General features: G+C 42.0%; 1 protein-coding gene across 1 annotated transcript in view; it reads left to right on the top strand.

The window, feature by feature from the left end:
* Positions 1-16,518, top strand: part of FBN1 (fibrillin 1) — a 218,471-nt gene that overhangs the window by 152,356 nt on the left and 49,597 nt on the right. Inside the window, exons 33-40 of the mRNA XM_084641061.1 lie at positions 8,198-8,320; positions 9,067-9,189; positions 11,111-11,236; positions 13,298-13,420; positions 14,341-14,463; positions 15,548-15,712; positions 16,113-16,181; positions 16,288-16,413. Coding sequence (XP_084497187.1) covers positions 8,198-8,320; positions 9,067-9,189; positions 11,111-11,236; positions 13,298-13,420; positions 14,341-14,463; positions 15,548-15,712; positions 16,113-16,181; positions 16,288-16,413 — 978 coding nt within the window. The remainder of the gene's footprint in view (positions 1-8,197; positions 8,321-9,066; positions 9,190-11,110; positions 11,237-13,297; positions 13,421-14,340; positions 14,464-15,547; positions 15,713-16,112; positions 16,182-16,287; positions 16,414-16,518) is intronic.

The raw sequence follows: 16,518 nt of genomic DNA, 5'->3' as shown, positions 1-16,518 counted from the left end.
TGTACAGTCCCCACTGCAGTCAAAATGTGCACATTCCTGGGCATTAAAATAAAAAACGCTATTTGTCTATAGACTGTTGAACTCTCCCATCATTCTCTGCACAAATCTAGTGTTACAAGCCAGAGTTCCTGTGACCAAGCAGATGAGCACTGTGGAAGCAGCATTTAGTGCTGGTATCATAGAAGGGATTCTGCACTTGTGCTGAACAGCACCCTGGTCATAGCGCATAATTCTTTGCTTCGTATAGATAAGTCAAAATCATTCACTTTTTTAAAAGAACAAGCACTCCTGTGAAAAAAATTACAAAAATGTGTATGGATTTTTGAAGGGGAGGTTCTCTGTTTCCTGAGAACAACTAAATAATGTCCTCTGGGTTACATTACAGTTTTGTCTAAATATTTCACCTCCCTTGTTATTACTGATTGTTTCCATTTTAACAAGTAAACATGTTGTTTTCCCCAATCATTTAGCAGTATTCAAAATCCACCCACTGCCTTACATTCTCATCCCACACAGATGTTAGGTTTTTTCCCTTCAGTTCTCAGTAAGAATGTGGACAGAGTTTAGGAAAACAGTTTGTTTTAAGCAAAGATGTACATAGTCTATGAAGCCAGTCTAGGGAGAGTGCTACAAATGTTTCGTTTTAATTTCCTATAAAACAGGCTTTCCCATAACCAAATTAGGTGAGCTGATTTTAATTTTTCATAGAGGGAATGGGATGTAGTTGCTAGAGAAGAGGATTGTGGGTCAGGTATAGAGGTGCGCAGAGCCCCTCCCCTCATTCCAGATTGTGCAGCTGTCTGCAAAATTTCCCATCACTGTGTGTGTGCACATTATGTGGTGGGGAACATAAATTCTTTGTATTCATGCACAGGTAAAATCCTGTATTGGGACAAACTCCCCTTTTCTTCATTGTGGTTCATTGCCCATGCCTAAGAGTTGCCTGTGAGTTCATAGTATCCCACTCTGGTTGATTTAAAGCCATAGATTTACTGGATTTGATCTACATATGCTGTACACAATGAGGGACAAATTCAGCTCTGACTTATGCCCCGTGTATCCTATCCTGTTGCCACTGCATGCATGCAACTTCTATTGATGTCAGTGAGAGTAGTGTGGGGACTAGATAAGCTCCTGTTCTTGCAACAGGTTTGCTTGGGGTACACATTAGGGCAGAATTGGGCTCAAGCTGTCAGAGCATTGAAGATGAATGTTTATAAAAGTCAGGTAACGAAAGCAGCAGAAAATAAACCAGCCTTCTCCACAGCAGGTTCAGAGAATTGAGAAAAGTTCATTAACAGAATGTGGGCACAATTCTGTAGTTCTGACTCAGCCAGGACTCCCAGTGAGATCAGTGGGAGTATAGGTTGAGTAAGGAGTGAGCAGCATTGAGCGCCATGGGTGTAATAGAGACATGGCCAGCATCAGACTCACTGGGGCCCAGGGCAGAAAGCCCAAGCCCTGCCATGTGGGGCTGAAGCCCACGCCCGAGGTTTTCAACACCGTGCAGTGGGGGGGGTTGGGCTTTGGCTTTAGCCCTGTGCTGCGAGTGCGGGGGTCGGCCTGCTCTGGCTTTCTGCCCTGAGCCCCAGTGAGTCTAAGGCCATCCCTGCCGAAGCCCGAGCCCCGCCACACAGGGTTGAAGCCAAAGCCCGAGCAACTTAGCTTTGCAGGGCAATTGCTGTGCTTGCCACCCCCTAACACCAGCCCTGAACAGAGAAATGAATTAGAGCAAAAAGCCCACTCCCACCCATCCTTGTGAAGATGATTATATGTAAAAGAGCGGTCAGTATGACTGTTAATTACGGCATACCTGAAAACAAACACATTGCAAAAGAGTATGGTAAAAGCAAGGATCCAGCCCTGCAGCTGTCACTCAAGAGCCATCCCATTGACTTAGAGTAGCCCTAACTTTGCAGCTTGTAAAATGTGCTGCATTCTTAAGCCTGTCTCCCTCTCTTCCTTGCCCCTCCTCTAGCCTCCATCCATTAAAAACACATTATGCCTCAGTCTGGTGGCACAGGAGAACTCTGATGTCAGTGAAACACATACATTTCCCCTTATGAATTTGGGAGCAGGCTATATCAAGTTCAATACTAAATGATGATAATACATCAAGTGGGGGAAATATAGAAAGCTGATGGTGTATGTCAAGCAAATGAATTGACCCATGTAAAACTGGGAGATGCTCACCGTTATGTTGAATAAAAAGCAAGACAGTTCCCAAAAGAAGGTAATGGTTTCCTAGGCCACTCACTGCTTGCCAGAGTCAGGAAGTCATGGGGCTAAGACCAGGAGAAATTAAAGTTCCCCCCGCTAGGTTTCTCTAGTTGTGTCAGAGGATGAATTTCAGCTGAGCTCTACTTTTCTACGCAAATCCATTTTCTACAAATTGCTTCTGCTGATCCACCTGCTGATACGGGATTTTCTCCATCAGGCAGGGACCCAGGAGGGCATATGCCATGTGACTTCTATGTGACCTTCTCCATAGAATCTGGGCACAAACTCAAAATACAAATGGAACATCAGTCTGATAAAGTTGACAGATTTTCAGAAAGAGCCAATAAATAAAAATCAGAAAATACTTTTATGGAAGTTTGCAGACATGAAAATCATAGAATATCAGGGTTGGAAGGGACCTCAGGAGGTCATCTAGTCCAGCCCACTGCTCAAAGCAGGACCAATCGCCAACTAAATCATCCCAGCCAGGGCTTTATCAAGCCTGACCTTAAAAACCTCTAAGGAAGGAGATTCCACCACCTCCCTAGGTAACCCATTCCAGTGCTTCACCACCCTCCTAGTGAAAAAGTTTTTCCTAATATCCATCCTAAACCTCCCCAGCTTCAACTTGAGACCATTACTCCTTGTTCTGTCATCAGCTACCACTGAGAACAGTCTAGAGCCATCCTCTTTGGAACCCCCTTTCAGGTAGTTGAAAGCAGCTATCAAATCCCTCCTCATTCTTCTCTTCTGCAGACTAAATAATCCCAGTTCCCTCAGCCTCTCCTCATAAATCATGTGCTCCAGCCCCCTAATCATTTTTGTTGCCCTCCACTGGACTCTTTCCAATTTTTCAGCATCCTTCTTGTAGCGTGGGGCCCAAAACTGGACACACTACTCCAGATGTGGCCTCACCAATGCCAAATAGAGGGGAACGATCACGTCCCTTGATCTGCTGGCAGTGCTCCTACTTATACAGCCCAAAATGCTGTTAGTCTTCTTGGCAACAAGGACACGCTGTTGACTCATATCCAGCTTCTCATCCACTGTAACCCCTAGGTCCTTTTCCGCAGAACTGCTGCCTAGCCATTCGGTGCCTAGTCTGTAGCGGTGCATGGGATTCTTCCATCCTAAATTCAGGAATCTGCACTTGTCCTTGTTGAACCTCATCAGATTTCTTTTGGCCCAATCCTCCAATTTGTCTAGGTCCCTCTGTCTCCTATCCCTACCCTCCAGTGTATCTGCCACTCCTCCCAGTTTAGTGTCATCTGCAGACTTGTTGAGGGTGCAATCCACACCATCCTCCAGATCATTAATGAAGATATTGAACAAAACCAGCCCCAGGACCGACCCTTGGAGCACTCCACTTGATACCAGCTGCCAACTAGACATGGAGCCATTGATCGCTACCTGTTGAGCCAGATGATCTAGCCAGCTTTCTATCTACCTTATATTCCATTCATCCAGCCCATAATTCTTTAACTTGCTGGCAAAAATGCTGTGGGAGACTGTATCAAAAAAATAATTCCAGCTAAACAGAGTTGGTTCACAGGTTGCTATTGGATTAAATTCACCCCTATAGACAGCATGCTCCAGGCCCTCTAGCCTACTTACGCCCCACTGAAGCCCTTAATGTGAAGTGAAAATGGTTCATAGAACCTTGCATGGGTTCTGTGTCTGGGGGTGAGTGTGTAAGTTTTCATAGTCTTTCAGTGCATTAGCTTCAGGATGATACTGCAGTCCAAATATAAAAAAACATAATTTATTCAAAAAGTCTGGCCTCCTTCTGCCACTATCCTTGCTCCTGCCAGTACTGGTGGCATGGCTTCTCCATTCAGGTGCAAGGAAATGCAGAGGGTTCCCAAAGCGTGAGCAAAGCTCTGATGATGTACCACTAAATAGGTCTCTGCCATCTCTGCTTTCTGCCCTGGATTTTCAGAACATGCAGAAATACACATACGTAATTGGTGTGTGTAGTCATTGTGCATGCATGTTAGCTGGTTATTTGTTCAAGCAGTTGCCACTTTTGTGAGCATAAGTGCAGTAATTGCATATGCCAGTTGTGCATACGTATTGTTGCTCATGCACAATTAGAAACATTTGTGCCTCTGTGATTAATGGGAGATACCTTATTTGTTACTTAATGCATGAGAACAATGAATATTAGAAGTCAAAAAGAAGTAAAATAGCTAACAGTAAATGAAGACTGACGGTTTGTCCCCACTGAGCCTGGAATTGCTATGGTGTCAGAGCTGCCTGTTATTTACCAGGAGCATAGTCATCTGCTATAGTCAGACAGCTCCCTTGTAAGTGTCAATGGGAGTAATGTGATTACAAAGATGAGAACACGTGTGCTGTGGTATGGGCGCACAATGGGACCAGCTGAGGATGCGGTGTGAGCCTTAGATTGTAATTCCTTTGTTTTTGTTGGCTTCCCATAGCGTTATATTTAAAGGGAAACTTTCACACTGGAGGAAATTTAGGCAAAGAGAGTGTTTATACAGATCAGTGACTTGACCTTGCACTCTTTATTTTAGTAAGAATCCCACTAAAGTCAATGGGAATTTTGTTGGACTGAAGCCTGGTGTCAAATTCTGGCTTGGCTAGCATTTTCCTGTGTTCTCTTTGCCCCCGATTCTAGTACTCTTATTCCAGTTGAGTGGTGCCTTACTCCTTGAGCAGTGCCATGCAAATATATGGAACTATTTGAAGAGTAGGGCACTTCATACTTTGAGGAAAGGTGGCAGAATCTGGCCCTTTGCTGTTCTGGGAGAGATCTGTTTCATTAAAAGCTTTCCCCTTCAGAACTCACTTTCTCTTTTGTATGTCATCCTGAGAAGTCTGAATTCAATACTTATGGCATCCTCAGGCCAAATTAAGCCCCAGTATAATTGGACACAACTCCCATTAATTTCATTGACCCCTTTACACAGGGCTGCCATTAGCCTGTAGATTTTTTTGCCATGGAAAGATTGGACCATTAGAATACTAAATAGTAGGATATAACTAGACCCAAGTGGAGTGAATGTCCATTCGTTCCTTGGCATTGCAAGACATGATGAGAGAATCAAGCTTCCAGCATCTAGCTTTATAAAAGCAGAAGGATGGACCCTGCTCCCAGTGGGGTCAATGGGAGCTGGACTGTGTCTGTGATCAGGTGATATAGGTCTGTTTACTATTTCTGAAGTTGCCTTACAAAATTGAATCTGAATATAACATAACTAGCATAACTATTGCATGCAAGTTTCCATTTGGTGTTTACTGGTGGTTTAAAAAATTCTTGGCAGAAAAATCTGGCATGATGTTGTTTTTTTATGTTGTTTTGTTGTGCTCAAAAGGTTATAAAGAAGCATGTGATCACTTGAATATTTCAGAGCCTCAAGTAATCAAATACAGAGCACCCTTAGTATTACCAGTGGTTTAACAACTTTTTTAAAACATTCATGTCAAGATTAAAGATGCAGACAGCTTGCTTGTTTTTTCTTGTCACTACATACTGTAGTTGACCGCTGGAACTTCTTTCTAGCCTTTCTCTTCACTCTAAACCAAAATTAGCTTTCTTGACCACCCTTAAGGTCTTTAATAGACACTTGTTTCCTGCCTAGGGTAATATTATCATCTTACAAGTTTCTGCACATGATTAAGGAAAATATGTTATAGGGTTATCTGTTCCTGGCCTTGTTTTTAAACTTTTTTTTTAAAAGTGCTCATTTGCATGATTTCTAGGATTGCTAGTGTTAGTCTACATTAATGAGAAATGGACTCAGGCTGCCAGATTCAGATCTTGATATGGACCCCAGCAACCAAATTTTGGACCAACCCAAATACTGGGGATGTTCATGTCAGGTTTTTGCTTCAGACTCCTCTCTCATTTTAGTAGAAACGCCACAGAAAAAATTGGACCCTACCTCCTCCATTGCTCTGTGTAGAGGAAAAAAAATAAAACACAGCAGGCTCAATACTGTCACCCAAACTTGCAAAATGAAGGGAGTTGGCCTGCATGTCCTCAGTTCCCTCTTCCCAGAGTCACAGCACCTCTGGAAGGGGGAGGATCTAGGAGTGAGTTCTCTAGGTAGGTTTCTTCCCCTAAGAAGGGCACAGATCTTACAGTCTAAAAGGCAAACAGACAGGCAAAGAAAGAGTAGAAGAAAGGAATACAAGAAACAAAGCAAGATGGTGTTTAGACATACCTTGATGATACAATAGTTAGCTAGTATTTAAAAAAAAATTGGAAATATAAAACTCTCCCCAGTTGCTCCTCTCCCTAACTGGTATTAGTTGGACAATTTCTGTTAGGCATGATAGTAGATGCATTGAGATTCTTGGGTTTGGGGCTGGGAATTTCCATGGTTCCTAGTCCAGATCCCCGACCCTTTTTAATCTACCCCAAGAGGAGAGTGGGTTGGGTTCTCTGTATGTTAAATCATGCAGAGTAGGGTTTTTTTGCCTTCATTTTTCCTTTCCATCGGCTGTTCTGCAGAATGGGATGATTTGGCGTAAGTTACCACTAAAGGCAGTTTAAAGGGCTGGAAACAACTGACAGAAACTCTAAGAGGCTTGATGTGAATTCTAGACAGTTTACATCTTGTATGGAAGTAGAACAAAACACACCTAGAGTCCTAGGATACAGTAAATGTTGTAAAAGCCATGGCTCATGTGTGAGAGAATTCCTGCAGCATTTGTTTTAGTTACCAGAAATCATTTCTAAAAACATTCTTTGAGTTTATACCAGTTCTCCAAGTGCTTATATTAAGCACTAATTTTGTGTTGTGATAAGGAAAGAGCTGCATTAGGTTTGTTTTTCTCTCTCCACAATTTTACACTGCCCAAGAATCAAAGTAAGGGGAAAACAACAAGTGCTAAAATGGAATGTGCTGGCAAGCCTGAGAAGGTTGAGGAATAGTATAGATGGCTATATGTCTTCTTTAAGGATGGTGTCCTTTTCTTCCCTTTGTTTAGGTGTGTTGGGTTCCTGATAAATAATACTTCCAAATACTCTCAGTCCTGTGCTTTTCTCCCATCTGCCTTCACAAAAGGACCAAACATAGTAGGCCAAATCCTCCCCTCCCCGCCTCCCCCAATCTCCCATTCTATCTGCTTTGCATCACTCTGGCAGTGCAAACATTGGCTTTACTGGTGGTGGGGGATACCCTTGGCATGCTAGTGGAGCAGAGCTGGCATATAGCACCAATCCCATTCATGCTGTATGGAGTATGCCCAGTGCTGCGCCCCGGTGATCCCTTGCTGGAAGAATGGCCTCTTGGGGCCTGTGACTGCTCAGTGCAATTTAGAGCAGCCCTGAGCCCCCAGCAACGCCCAGGGCTTGGGTGGTAACAGTGTAATGCAGACTTTGCCTCCTTTTCCTCAGCTACCAAGTACAGCTCAGGATACAGGCTGGTAAAATGTCAGTGTCTCCCTAATGTACGGTACAAATCCTGGTCCTCGCACCGGGTCTGAGTTAAACGGGTTTTGCCAAAGGGCTTTCTAAGGCTGTCTGGGGGAAATAGAACCCCAGGCTATGGAGCATCTGCTGCAGCTTCACTGCTCTAGCGATCTCCATGGCTGCTGTTCCCCTTCTTCCTGGAGGCCTGTGAATCCCCATACCAGCACTCTTCCAGCATCACACCAATGAAAAGAACAAATACGGCACTCCTTGCACTGCTGATGTTACTGGGGCTTTAGAGTATATTACACCATAGGGCTCCTAGGTGCTATGTGCTTCAAAAGTGCTTCTTTAAAAACTGACCAACCTTCCCTCCCCCCGCCAAACAAAACACAAAATAGTAGGCCAATACACGTTTGAAATAAGTCAACTATTCAGTAGCTTTTCTTTGCCATGAGTCTTTCTTTTATGCCTAATGCTTAAATGCTACTAGCAATTAGAAGCAATTTAAGAAAAACGTAGTCTTGCTGGACGTAAGAAAAGTTTGATGTGTGAGCTCTTTCACAAACACCCCTCCCCTCCGTGTTATTACAGATATCAATGAGTGTGAAATTGGAGCCCATAACTGTGACAGACATGCCATATGTACAAATACGGCAGGGAGTTTCAAATGTGAGTGCAGCTCAGGTTGGATTGGAGATGGCATCAAATGCACAGGTGAGTTTCATACATTATGTCTGATTTAGCATTGTAAGCCATCAATAAAGGTGTTTAGACAGCTGTGGAAAGCAACATTGTATCCACAACTTTAAAATAAATTGCCACACATATTAAAGATGTCAGTTTATCTTACACTACAAAGGAAGAATTCACTGTCATGTGGAAGACATGTCAGCATGAACAGTTTCTCTTGCTTGGCTTGCAAGGCTGGTGGAAATGAAGCAATGTATGGAGATAGTTTGTGCACTTGAAGGGATATCCTGATTCCATTGAAGTCAATGGGAGTTTTGCCATTGACTTCAATGGAGCCAGCATTTTACCCTTTATCTTTAAGGGAGGGGTCTCGGTGATTCCCAAGTGACACAGACATCCTAGCAAACTTTCTTAGCTGAGTTGCAAATATGCTGGAAATCCGTTTTTCCTGTCAGAGAAGAATATCTGAGTGGGAAAGGGAAGTGCCTGTCATGAACAGAAGAAAAAAGAAATCTCCCTTCAAAATGAGAGAGAACAGCTAGACTGCCCTAAACTACTGAATGCACCAAGCCAGAATATCCAGTGATAAATGCCGGGTGTTTTCTTAAAATCTGTTAAAACATGTCAAGTAAAAAATCATGAATGTGTGTTTTTTTGTTTTTGTGAAAGATTATTTAAAGTAGAGTTTCCCTGTGCTATGAATTGAGGATTTTAAAGGTTGCATTGACGATGGATTTGGTTTTACTAATGCAATTTTTGTTATATTAAAGATCTGGATGAATGCTCCAATGGAACACACATGTGCAGCCCACATGCCAATTGCAAGAACACAATGGGCTCTTATCGTTGCCTTTGCAAGGACGGCTACACTGGGGATGGCTTCACTTGTACAGGTGAGCTTTCTTTTGCAGTGATGCAACTCTCCGCATATAATACCCATGAATCTTAGTGACTAGTTCTAGGGAAAATTTACCCACTGCTTATAGGTAGACTAATTTAAATGTGCAATGTTGGGTCGATATTTACAATTGAAAACTAAAATCTGATCCTGCAGTCTTTCTATGCCCAGAATTCCCATTGAATTGGACTTATAAGTGTGTATCAATTACAGGATCAGGCTTTGGCAGCGTGAGTCATAAGACCAAAGTGTTTTCTTTGACACTTTCCAGCCTCATGTTAAGGTGTATTATGATATGTCATGTTGCAATGTCTCCCATTTCAGGTAGCATGACATCATCTGGCAAGAAAAAGTTGACCAGTATAACTTGACAGCATTTTTTTTTCCCTTGTGAAGATGGAAGGTTTTCATGGCTGTTGCTTGTAAAGAGGTGTGGGTGGCAAACTTATTAAAACAGTGCATGGCGGTATAACTGGAGCAGTTAATAAACCAGATTATTGGCCACCCACGTAACATTTGAGTAATGGGGCACATCTGTTAAAATTCCTTTGTATAGTTGCCTAAAATGTTTTTTTTTTCCTTTTCAGAAGTGAGCATGTGTTCACTGCCCTCTTATTGCATGATCAGCATAGTACCCTTAGGATGTGGTGCTCATACATAGATGGGCCAAAGTAGCTACTTTTGAATAATGTCTTGTGTAAATTGTCACCAGAGACATTCCCCACTCAGACTTAAGTCTTCTACTCTGACCACAGATTAGCACGTCACATCAGTCGCTATTGCTACTAATTTGATGTAGAAGTTGATAGGCTGCAGTGTAAACCCCTACAATATATAGAGCTCTAGAGAGTAGGCCAGATCCTCAGCTTGGGTAAATCAGCAGCGCTCTGTTATCTGTCCTGGTTTACACCAGTTGAGAATCTAGCACCACGTTTGAAGTTAATTACATTTGAATTATTCTGTTAATGCTCTTTATACAATTCATTCTTGAATCTGATTCAGCTTCTCAAATGGCCTTTGTAACCTCCATTTTTTTATTTTCTAGATGTTCTTCCTTAATTTTGAGGTGTATATGGACTGTATCTTTGGGGAGGAGGGGGTTAATGAGTATTAATTAAGTTTCTGGATTTTGATAGAACTCCTCTTGAAATGCTTGTACTGGTTATTGCTCACGGGTTTGAGAGCTGGATAGAATTCGCTAGACGAGTACTGTGCAGTATTTCCAGCACACCTGTGGCAATGTGTGCACATCACTCTTGATAAGCAGTATGTTCGCTTTTCCAGTCCTGGATTTCTATAAGCTGAGACTGCCAGCCAAACTGCATTGCAGCAAATGTGCTGTTTTTGTGATGTGTAAAATGTCAGCTAAAGACTAAGAGCCAAACTCTCTGAGAGGTAGTGTGGTCCAGTGGCTAGGGCACTGTTCCCAGCTCAGCCACTAACCCGTCGGGTGACCTTCACCACTGTCTGGCTCTGTCTCCACTCCCTCTCTTTGTCTGTCTTTGCCTTGTTAGAGTGGAAACTCTTTGTAGCAGAGACTATCTCTTGCTATTTATTTGTACATTGTACAGCACCTTGTACAATAGAGGCCTGATCTCAGCTGGGGCTTCTAGGCTCTGCTGTTTCACAGCAGTCACCAATCTCCCTCCACTTCTTGCTAATTTTAGCCACTTTTAAAAATCTAGACTAATTGCTTCTTTTTTCTTTTTCATTGGAAATTTTATTTTCAAAGTGACAGAAATGCCCCAAGCCTTTTAGTATGACAAGACCGGCACATAACCTGACTACAGTTTCTTCTGCAAATGTTCTCAATTAATGTAACAGTGAAGACTTTTGGATATATATGTGTCTTAGCTGAACTGAACATCAATGAGAAAAATATTTACAATATAATGCAATTCCTCTTCCTTTAACAGACCTTGATGAATGCTCAGAAAACCTGAATCTCTGTGAGAATGGGCAATGTCTCAATGCTCCAGGAGGGTATCGCTGTGAATGTGAAATGGGATTTTTACCAAGTCCAGATGAGAAAGCATGTGAAGGTAATTCACTGTAGCCTTTAAATAACACTCTACAAAATCTGCCTGAATAATATTTTATATTTGAAAAATGTTGCAGTTGGTTGCAGTTGTGTTTACTGTTGAAAACTGCATTCACTTCCAAAATATTTTAAGGTAAAGTTTTTTGTTACTTTCTTCAGTTCATGCATCTGGACACTGATTTTGGTTTCAGAGCTCTAAACACGTAGCTATGGAGAATAAGAACAGCTCTCTGAGGAATTCTTTTACCACCTCAAAGCTAGTTATTCACTGGTCTGGTGATCCAAAGGCTTTTCAGCCACTACTTCCCCTTGGTCACTTTTTTTCCTGTCTCCCCTTCTGCTCATGTCTCTTCAGCAGAGATTGTCATAATATTGTCTTTAACCTATAGGGAGAGCAGTGTGTGGGAAACAAGGGACTGAGCCAATGCCCACTGAAGTCAATGGAAAGACTCTCAATGACTTCAGTAGGCTTTAGATCAGTCCCAGGTCCGCTGAGGTTTGGTAGTTGATAGCCAGCCCATTCTGAGCAGCTTCTGTGAAGTGCAAAAGCATATATATGGCAGCCCTGCAGAAGGGCACAGTTTATTAAGCTAATAAAGAGACAGATCTGAGGAAACAATGGGGAATTAAATCCTATGCATGTGTGATCAAATTCGAAAGTGTGTTGCCAGTCAACTCTTTGCTGCCCTTTTATATGAACTTTCAAGCGCTTAAGCTTTGCTAATACAAATACTTGTGAACAGCAAATGTTTGCTGCAATCATGTTTCAAATTGTATATTTGATTGTAACATTTGAAATCCACAATTCATGTTGTAGTGGTTAGTAATTTAAGTCATCCATTCAAGGAACATGAGACACTATATGACAAATAACCTAGACAGCATAAATGTAAAATTTAAATCTTGAATTTTCTCAGTTAATTGTTTACAAACTACTCAAATAATAGAGGGGAAGTTACTTTAAAAATCACAAATAATTTTGAGTTTTGAAAGGATGTTAAAATTTTGCAATCTGTTTGCTAATAGAACAAGAAGAGAAACATAACGAATGAATAACTCCTTGTGAATTTTCAGAGTAACAGCCGTGTTAGTCTGTATTCGCAAAAAGAAAAGGAGTACTTGTGGCACCTTAGAGACTAACCAATTTATTTGAGCATGAGCTTTCGTGAGCTACAGCTCACTTATGCATATTTTCCCCAAGACTGAGATCTTTCAACTCAACCATCCTAAATGCATTATAGGTACTGGTATTTGATGAAGTTCATAAGTACACTATAAATAGGATTTGGTACTTTTTCCAGCAAAATTTGTTCCGTGTATTGTTTCTTACTTATAAAGGAAGAGGCATGAATTATGAAAGTTAAAATTCTATGTAAACTAAAAACAAAATTAGATATCTTAGTATTTCAACTCTGAATCCATTTACTTTGAAACTATATAATCTTCAAACTAACTTTAAAAAGCCTGCATGGTGCCTCTCTCCTGTTGCTACAACAATCTTCTCTTGAAGTCTCTGGTGTGTATACTAACTGCAGAAGTATTTTAAAGTCCTTTGTAAACATGTTCTCTTTGTTACTGGATCAAGTTAGTCATTCATTATGCAGTTCATATAAGTATACTATAAACAGTGAGTCTGATACTGCAGTCCTCACTCAGGCAAAACACCATAGAAGTTACACCCAAGAAATAAGCACAATATGTCTAAAAATCTGTCATATGCAGTGAAACTGAATAAAAGGTGAATTTAATTTCTTTGCAAAAGCCTGTGCGTCACTTAAGTCCCACTTAACCCTTCAGCCCCTTGTGCTGGCCATCTGCATAGAGCTTAATTTCACTTCCAAAGCAATTTAGTAAGGGGTTATAGTTTGGACCCTGTTGCCTACAAACGCAAATCCTATATATTAGTATTGCAAATCTAAAACATTTTACAAAACATGCAGGAGCAGTCAGAATCCAGTTCCATGCTTACTTTTCTGAATGCTTATTCAGACAAGTTTTTAGTCTAAAGTTTATAGCGAAAAGATCACAGAACCTAATTTTCCCCTCCTTTTTGTTCTTACAGATATTGATGAGTGCTCCCTTCCTAACATCTGTGTCTATGGGACTTGTCATAACCTCCCCGGTCTATTCCGATGCGAGTGCGAGACAGGCTATGAACTGGACAGAACCGGTGGTAACTGCACAGGTGAAGACTGATTTTAAGCAAGATCATTTTTAACATAGCTAGCTGTCAATGAACTGGGCTGCTACCTACGGCATCCATCATGTCAGAGGGGCAGCTGGGCCAAATTTGAGAGTTGTTATGACCCAGTGTGTCAGGTCACAATGCCATTCACTCAAATGCCAAATCTGCTGCTCTACGACTGGGAGGAGGCAGCAGCACACCGAAGTTTTGTCGAGAGTGGCAGACTCTGGAGCGGCCTCTGAACATAGCTGTTGTTATCTTGACCAACTCCTTAAGCAAAGCTTTAGCTATATCATAACAATGAGATTATAAATAAGAAAGTATGGAACTGCACTAGATCCTTCAGTGCAAAACAGCACAGTGGGCAAAATAGGGACAGTAGGAAGTCACACACAAATATTTTGCCTGATTTTGGGGGCTGTGCCGTCATCCCCGAATCTTTTCCCTGCTGAGGTGTGAATCTCTGGGGTTCCACTGGTCAAGGGAAGAGGGGATTGATGGAGAAGAGGTGTCGCGCCTTCCCTTCCACATCTCCCACAGGTTGGGATCTGCTGGGCCCTGTAATTTCTGCTCCCAGAGACATATGGAACAATATGGCCCTCAAAATGATTTCTCTGCTTGATATTTTTGACTAATGTGATTAATGTTTTGGCCTCTCTTACAGTGCATTTCATTTTGTAGAATTATTTTTTCTGGCAAAAATGGAGTATTTCTCAGTGAAATATTGAATTCATGTCGGACTAGTGCTCTGCTTCCACAGTTTCAGTGATTTTTTGTGTGTAGATTTCTGTAGAGGGAACATACACCCCACAACAAGCAATGGAACTGATTATTTCCTGAGACTGACAGTCTGACACCTGGCATGTTGTTGGTTTAGGTGGAATATTGGGGAATTCGCTAACTGCCCCTTGTTGTTTCAGATGTTAACGAATGCGCAGACCCCACAACCTGTATCAGTGGCACGTGTGTCAATACCCCTGGTAGTTACACCTGTGAGTGCCCTCCTGATTTTGAGCTGAACCCCACCCGTGTTGGCTGTGTTGGTAAGCTGTCGTTTCCTGTATTATTTAGAGATGAAGTGGCACAAAGGGGCAGTAACTCTAGCTTAAACAGCCATCTGAGGATTCCCAGGGTATGGTGGAAAGCTCTTGGAGCATACTCTGCAGTTCCCACCCTACTGCTCCAGCCTAACAGGGTGTGGCGGAGGGTAGGGAATGTGGCCTGAGCAGTACTGCACTTCAGCCTTTCCCTGCTGCCAGAACAGCCCCTTGGGACTCGCTGCAGCTGTGCACAATTTAGAGACTGCTTTAAATTGCACCAGGGCCAAACCAGCCTCTGTCTGGCCTTGAGACTGAAGAAACACAAAGGTGTGGCATAAAACCAGTAGTACACCCCTTGGATCCTGCTTTGAGTACAACTCGGCCAGACTTAATTATCATCATCAAGGGAGATACTCTTGTGAGTAAATTCTGAAGGATTAGGCCCCAACTTTCTCAGAACCTCCCTGAAGCTCTCTGGTCCTGGATTGTTTCCTTCAGTTGAAATGCATTTTAATTTCTAAGTATATGTGTTGAATAGATGGTTTCATTTGTAAATCTCAATTTCAAGGACAGGAAAGAGTAGCAGTTCCTAGGATTGGAGGAAGGTGCTAATACAAGGATGTGAGAATAAGAATAGGCACCTAAATGATGAAGGACCTGGGTCTGCCACTCTTGCTCAGAAGTCCCTTAGTCTATGAGCAGTCCCACTGATTGCAGTGAGACTGTTCGCAGAGTGAGCCCAGAGTAAATTACTTCCAACCACAGCTTTCTTATGTGAAATGAGGGTAATTTGGAGTGCTCTCTCTCTCTCTCTCTCAGCATTGAGACTGCCCGAATATTATTAATTCATTTATTTGTATTACCATAGCACCTAGAAGCACTAATCATGGACCAGGACCCTGTTGTGCTAGGCACTGTACAAGCATGGAACAAAAAGATGGTTCCTGCCCCAAAGAGCTTGCAACCGAAGCATAAGACAAGAGACAATAGATGGGGACAGACAGACAGAGAGGGGAAGCACAAGGAAACAAAACTTTCTTCCCCTCCATCAGATGTAATATATGTTTTTTGTGTGCGTTTTGAATAGACACACGTTCTGGCAACTGTTACTTGGATATTAGACCGCGAGGAGACAATGGAGATATAGTCTGCAGCAATGAGATTGGGGTTGGTGTTTCCAAGGCCTCTTGCTGTTGCTCCCTGGGGAGAGCTTGGGGGATTCCCTGTGAACATTGCCCACCTGTGAACTCAAGTAAGTCAGCTTCACTGGATTATGCCTAGCCATATATGCATGCATCTTTCTGTCTCTCCTATTTTCTCTAGACAGTGGGAGTGCTAGTAAAATCATGTACTGGGTACATACAAGTACTAAACTGCCTGAAAATTACACCAGTTATGGTACAAAATCTGCTGGTGCAGATATTATCAACCAGCAGGTGCATTGTAATGGCTCTTGCATAGTTGTGCTATTGCTTGGACAACAGACTCTGTGTTAGCCAATGAGAAAAGTGATACCTGATTTTGCACAGTGGGCCCTTGTTTTAGTATTAGGCTGTTCTATACTGTGCTGTAATAAGCTTTACAAGTTCAAAGATCATTGTGATGAAGATGTTTCAACTATTTTAGGTTCATAAAATCTCTTTTGTTTTCAGCTGAATATAAGGTTCTGTGCCCTGGAGGGGAAGGATTCCGACCAAACCCTATTACAGTTATATTGGAGGGTAATGCTTATTTTTTTCTTGCTTTTACATGTCTTAAATTGCAACGTTCTGTGACTAACTTGATTTTTCATGGCATGAAATAATGTTGGTGTTTTTACTTTGTTAGATATTGATGAGTGTCAAGAACTACCTGGACTTTGCCAAGGAGGAAAATGTATTAATACGTTTGGTAGTTTCCACTGTCAATGTCCAAATGGCTACTATTTGAATGAAGACTCTCGAGTATGTGATGGTATGTAGTCTTAGGGTTTACTTGGCATGGGCATTTATTTCTTACCAACTATTGACAACTGAGCATCCATCAAAATTATCTGTTCCTTAAAAGTACACCAACAGT

The sequence above is a fragment of the Lepidochelys olivacea genome (genome assembly GCF_965140295.1).
Source record: "Lepidochelys olivacea isolate rLepOli2 genome assembly, chromosome: 10".
In the NCBI taxonomy this organism is placed as follows: Eukaryota; Metazoa; Chordata; order Testudines; family Cheloniidae; genus Lepidochelys; species Lepidochelys olivacea.
The sequence above is the reverse complement of the archived record's forward strand: the minus strand, read 5'-3'. Positions and strand labels throughout refer to the sequence as shown.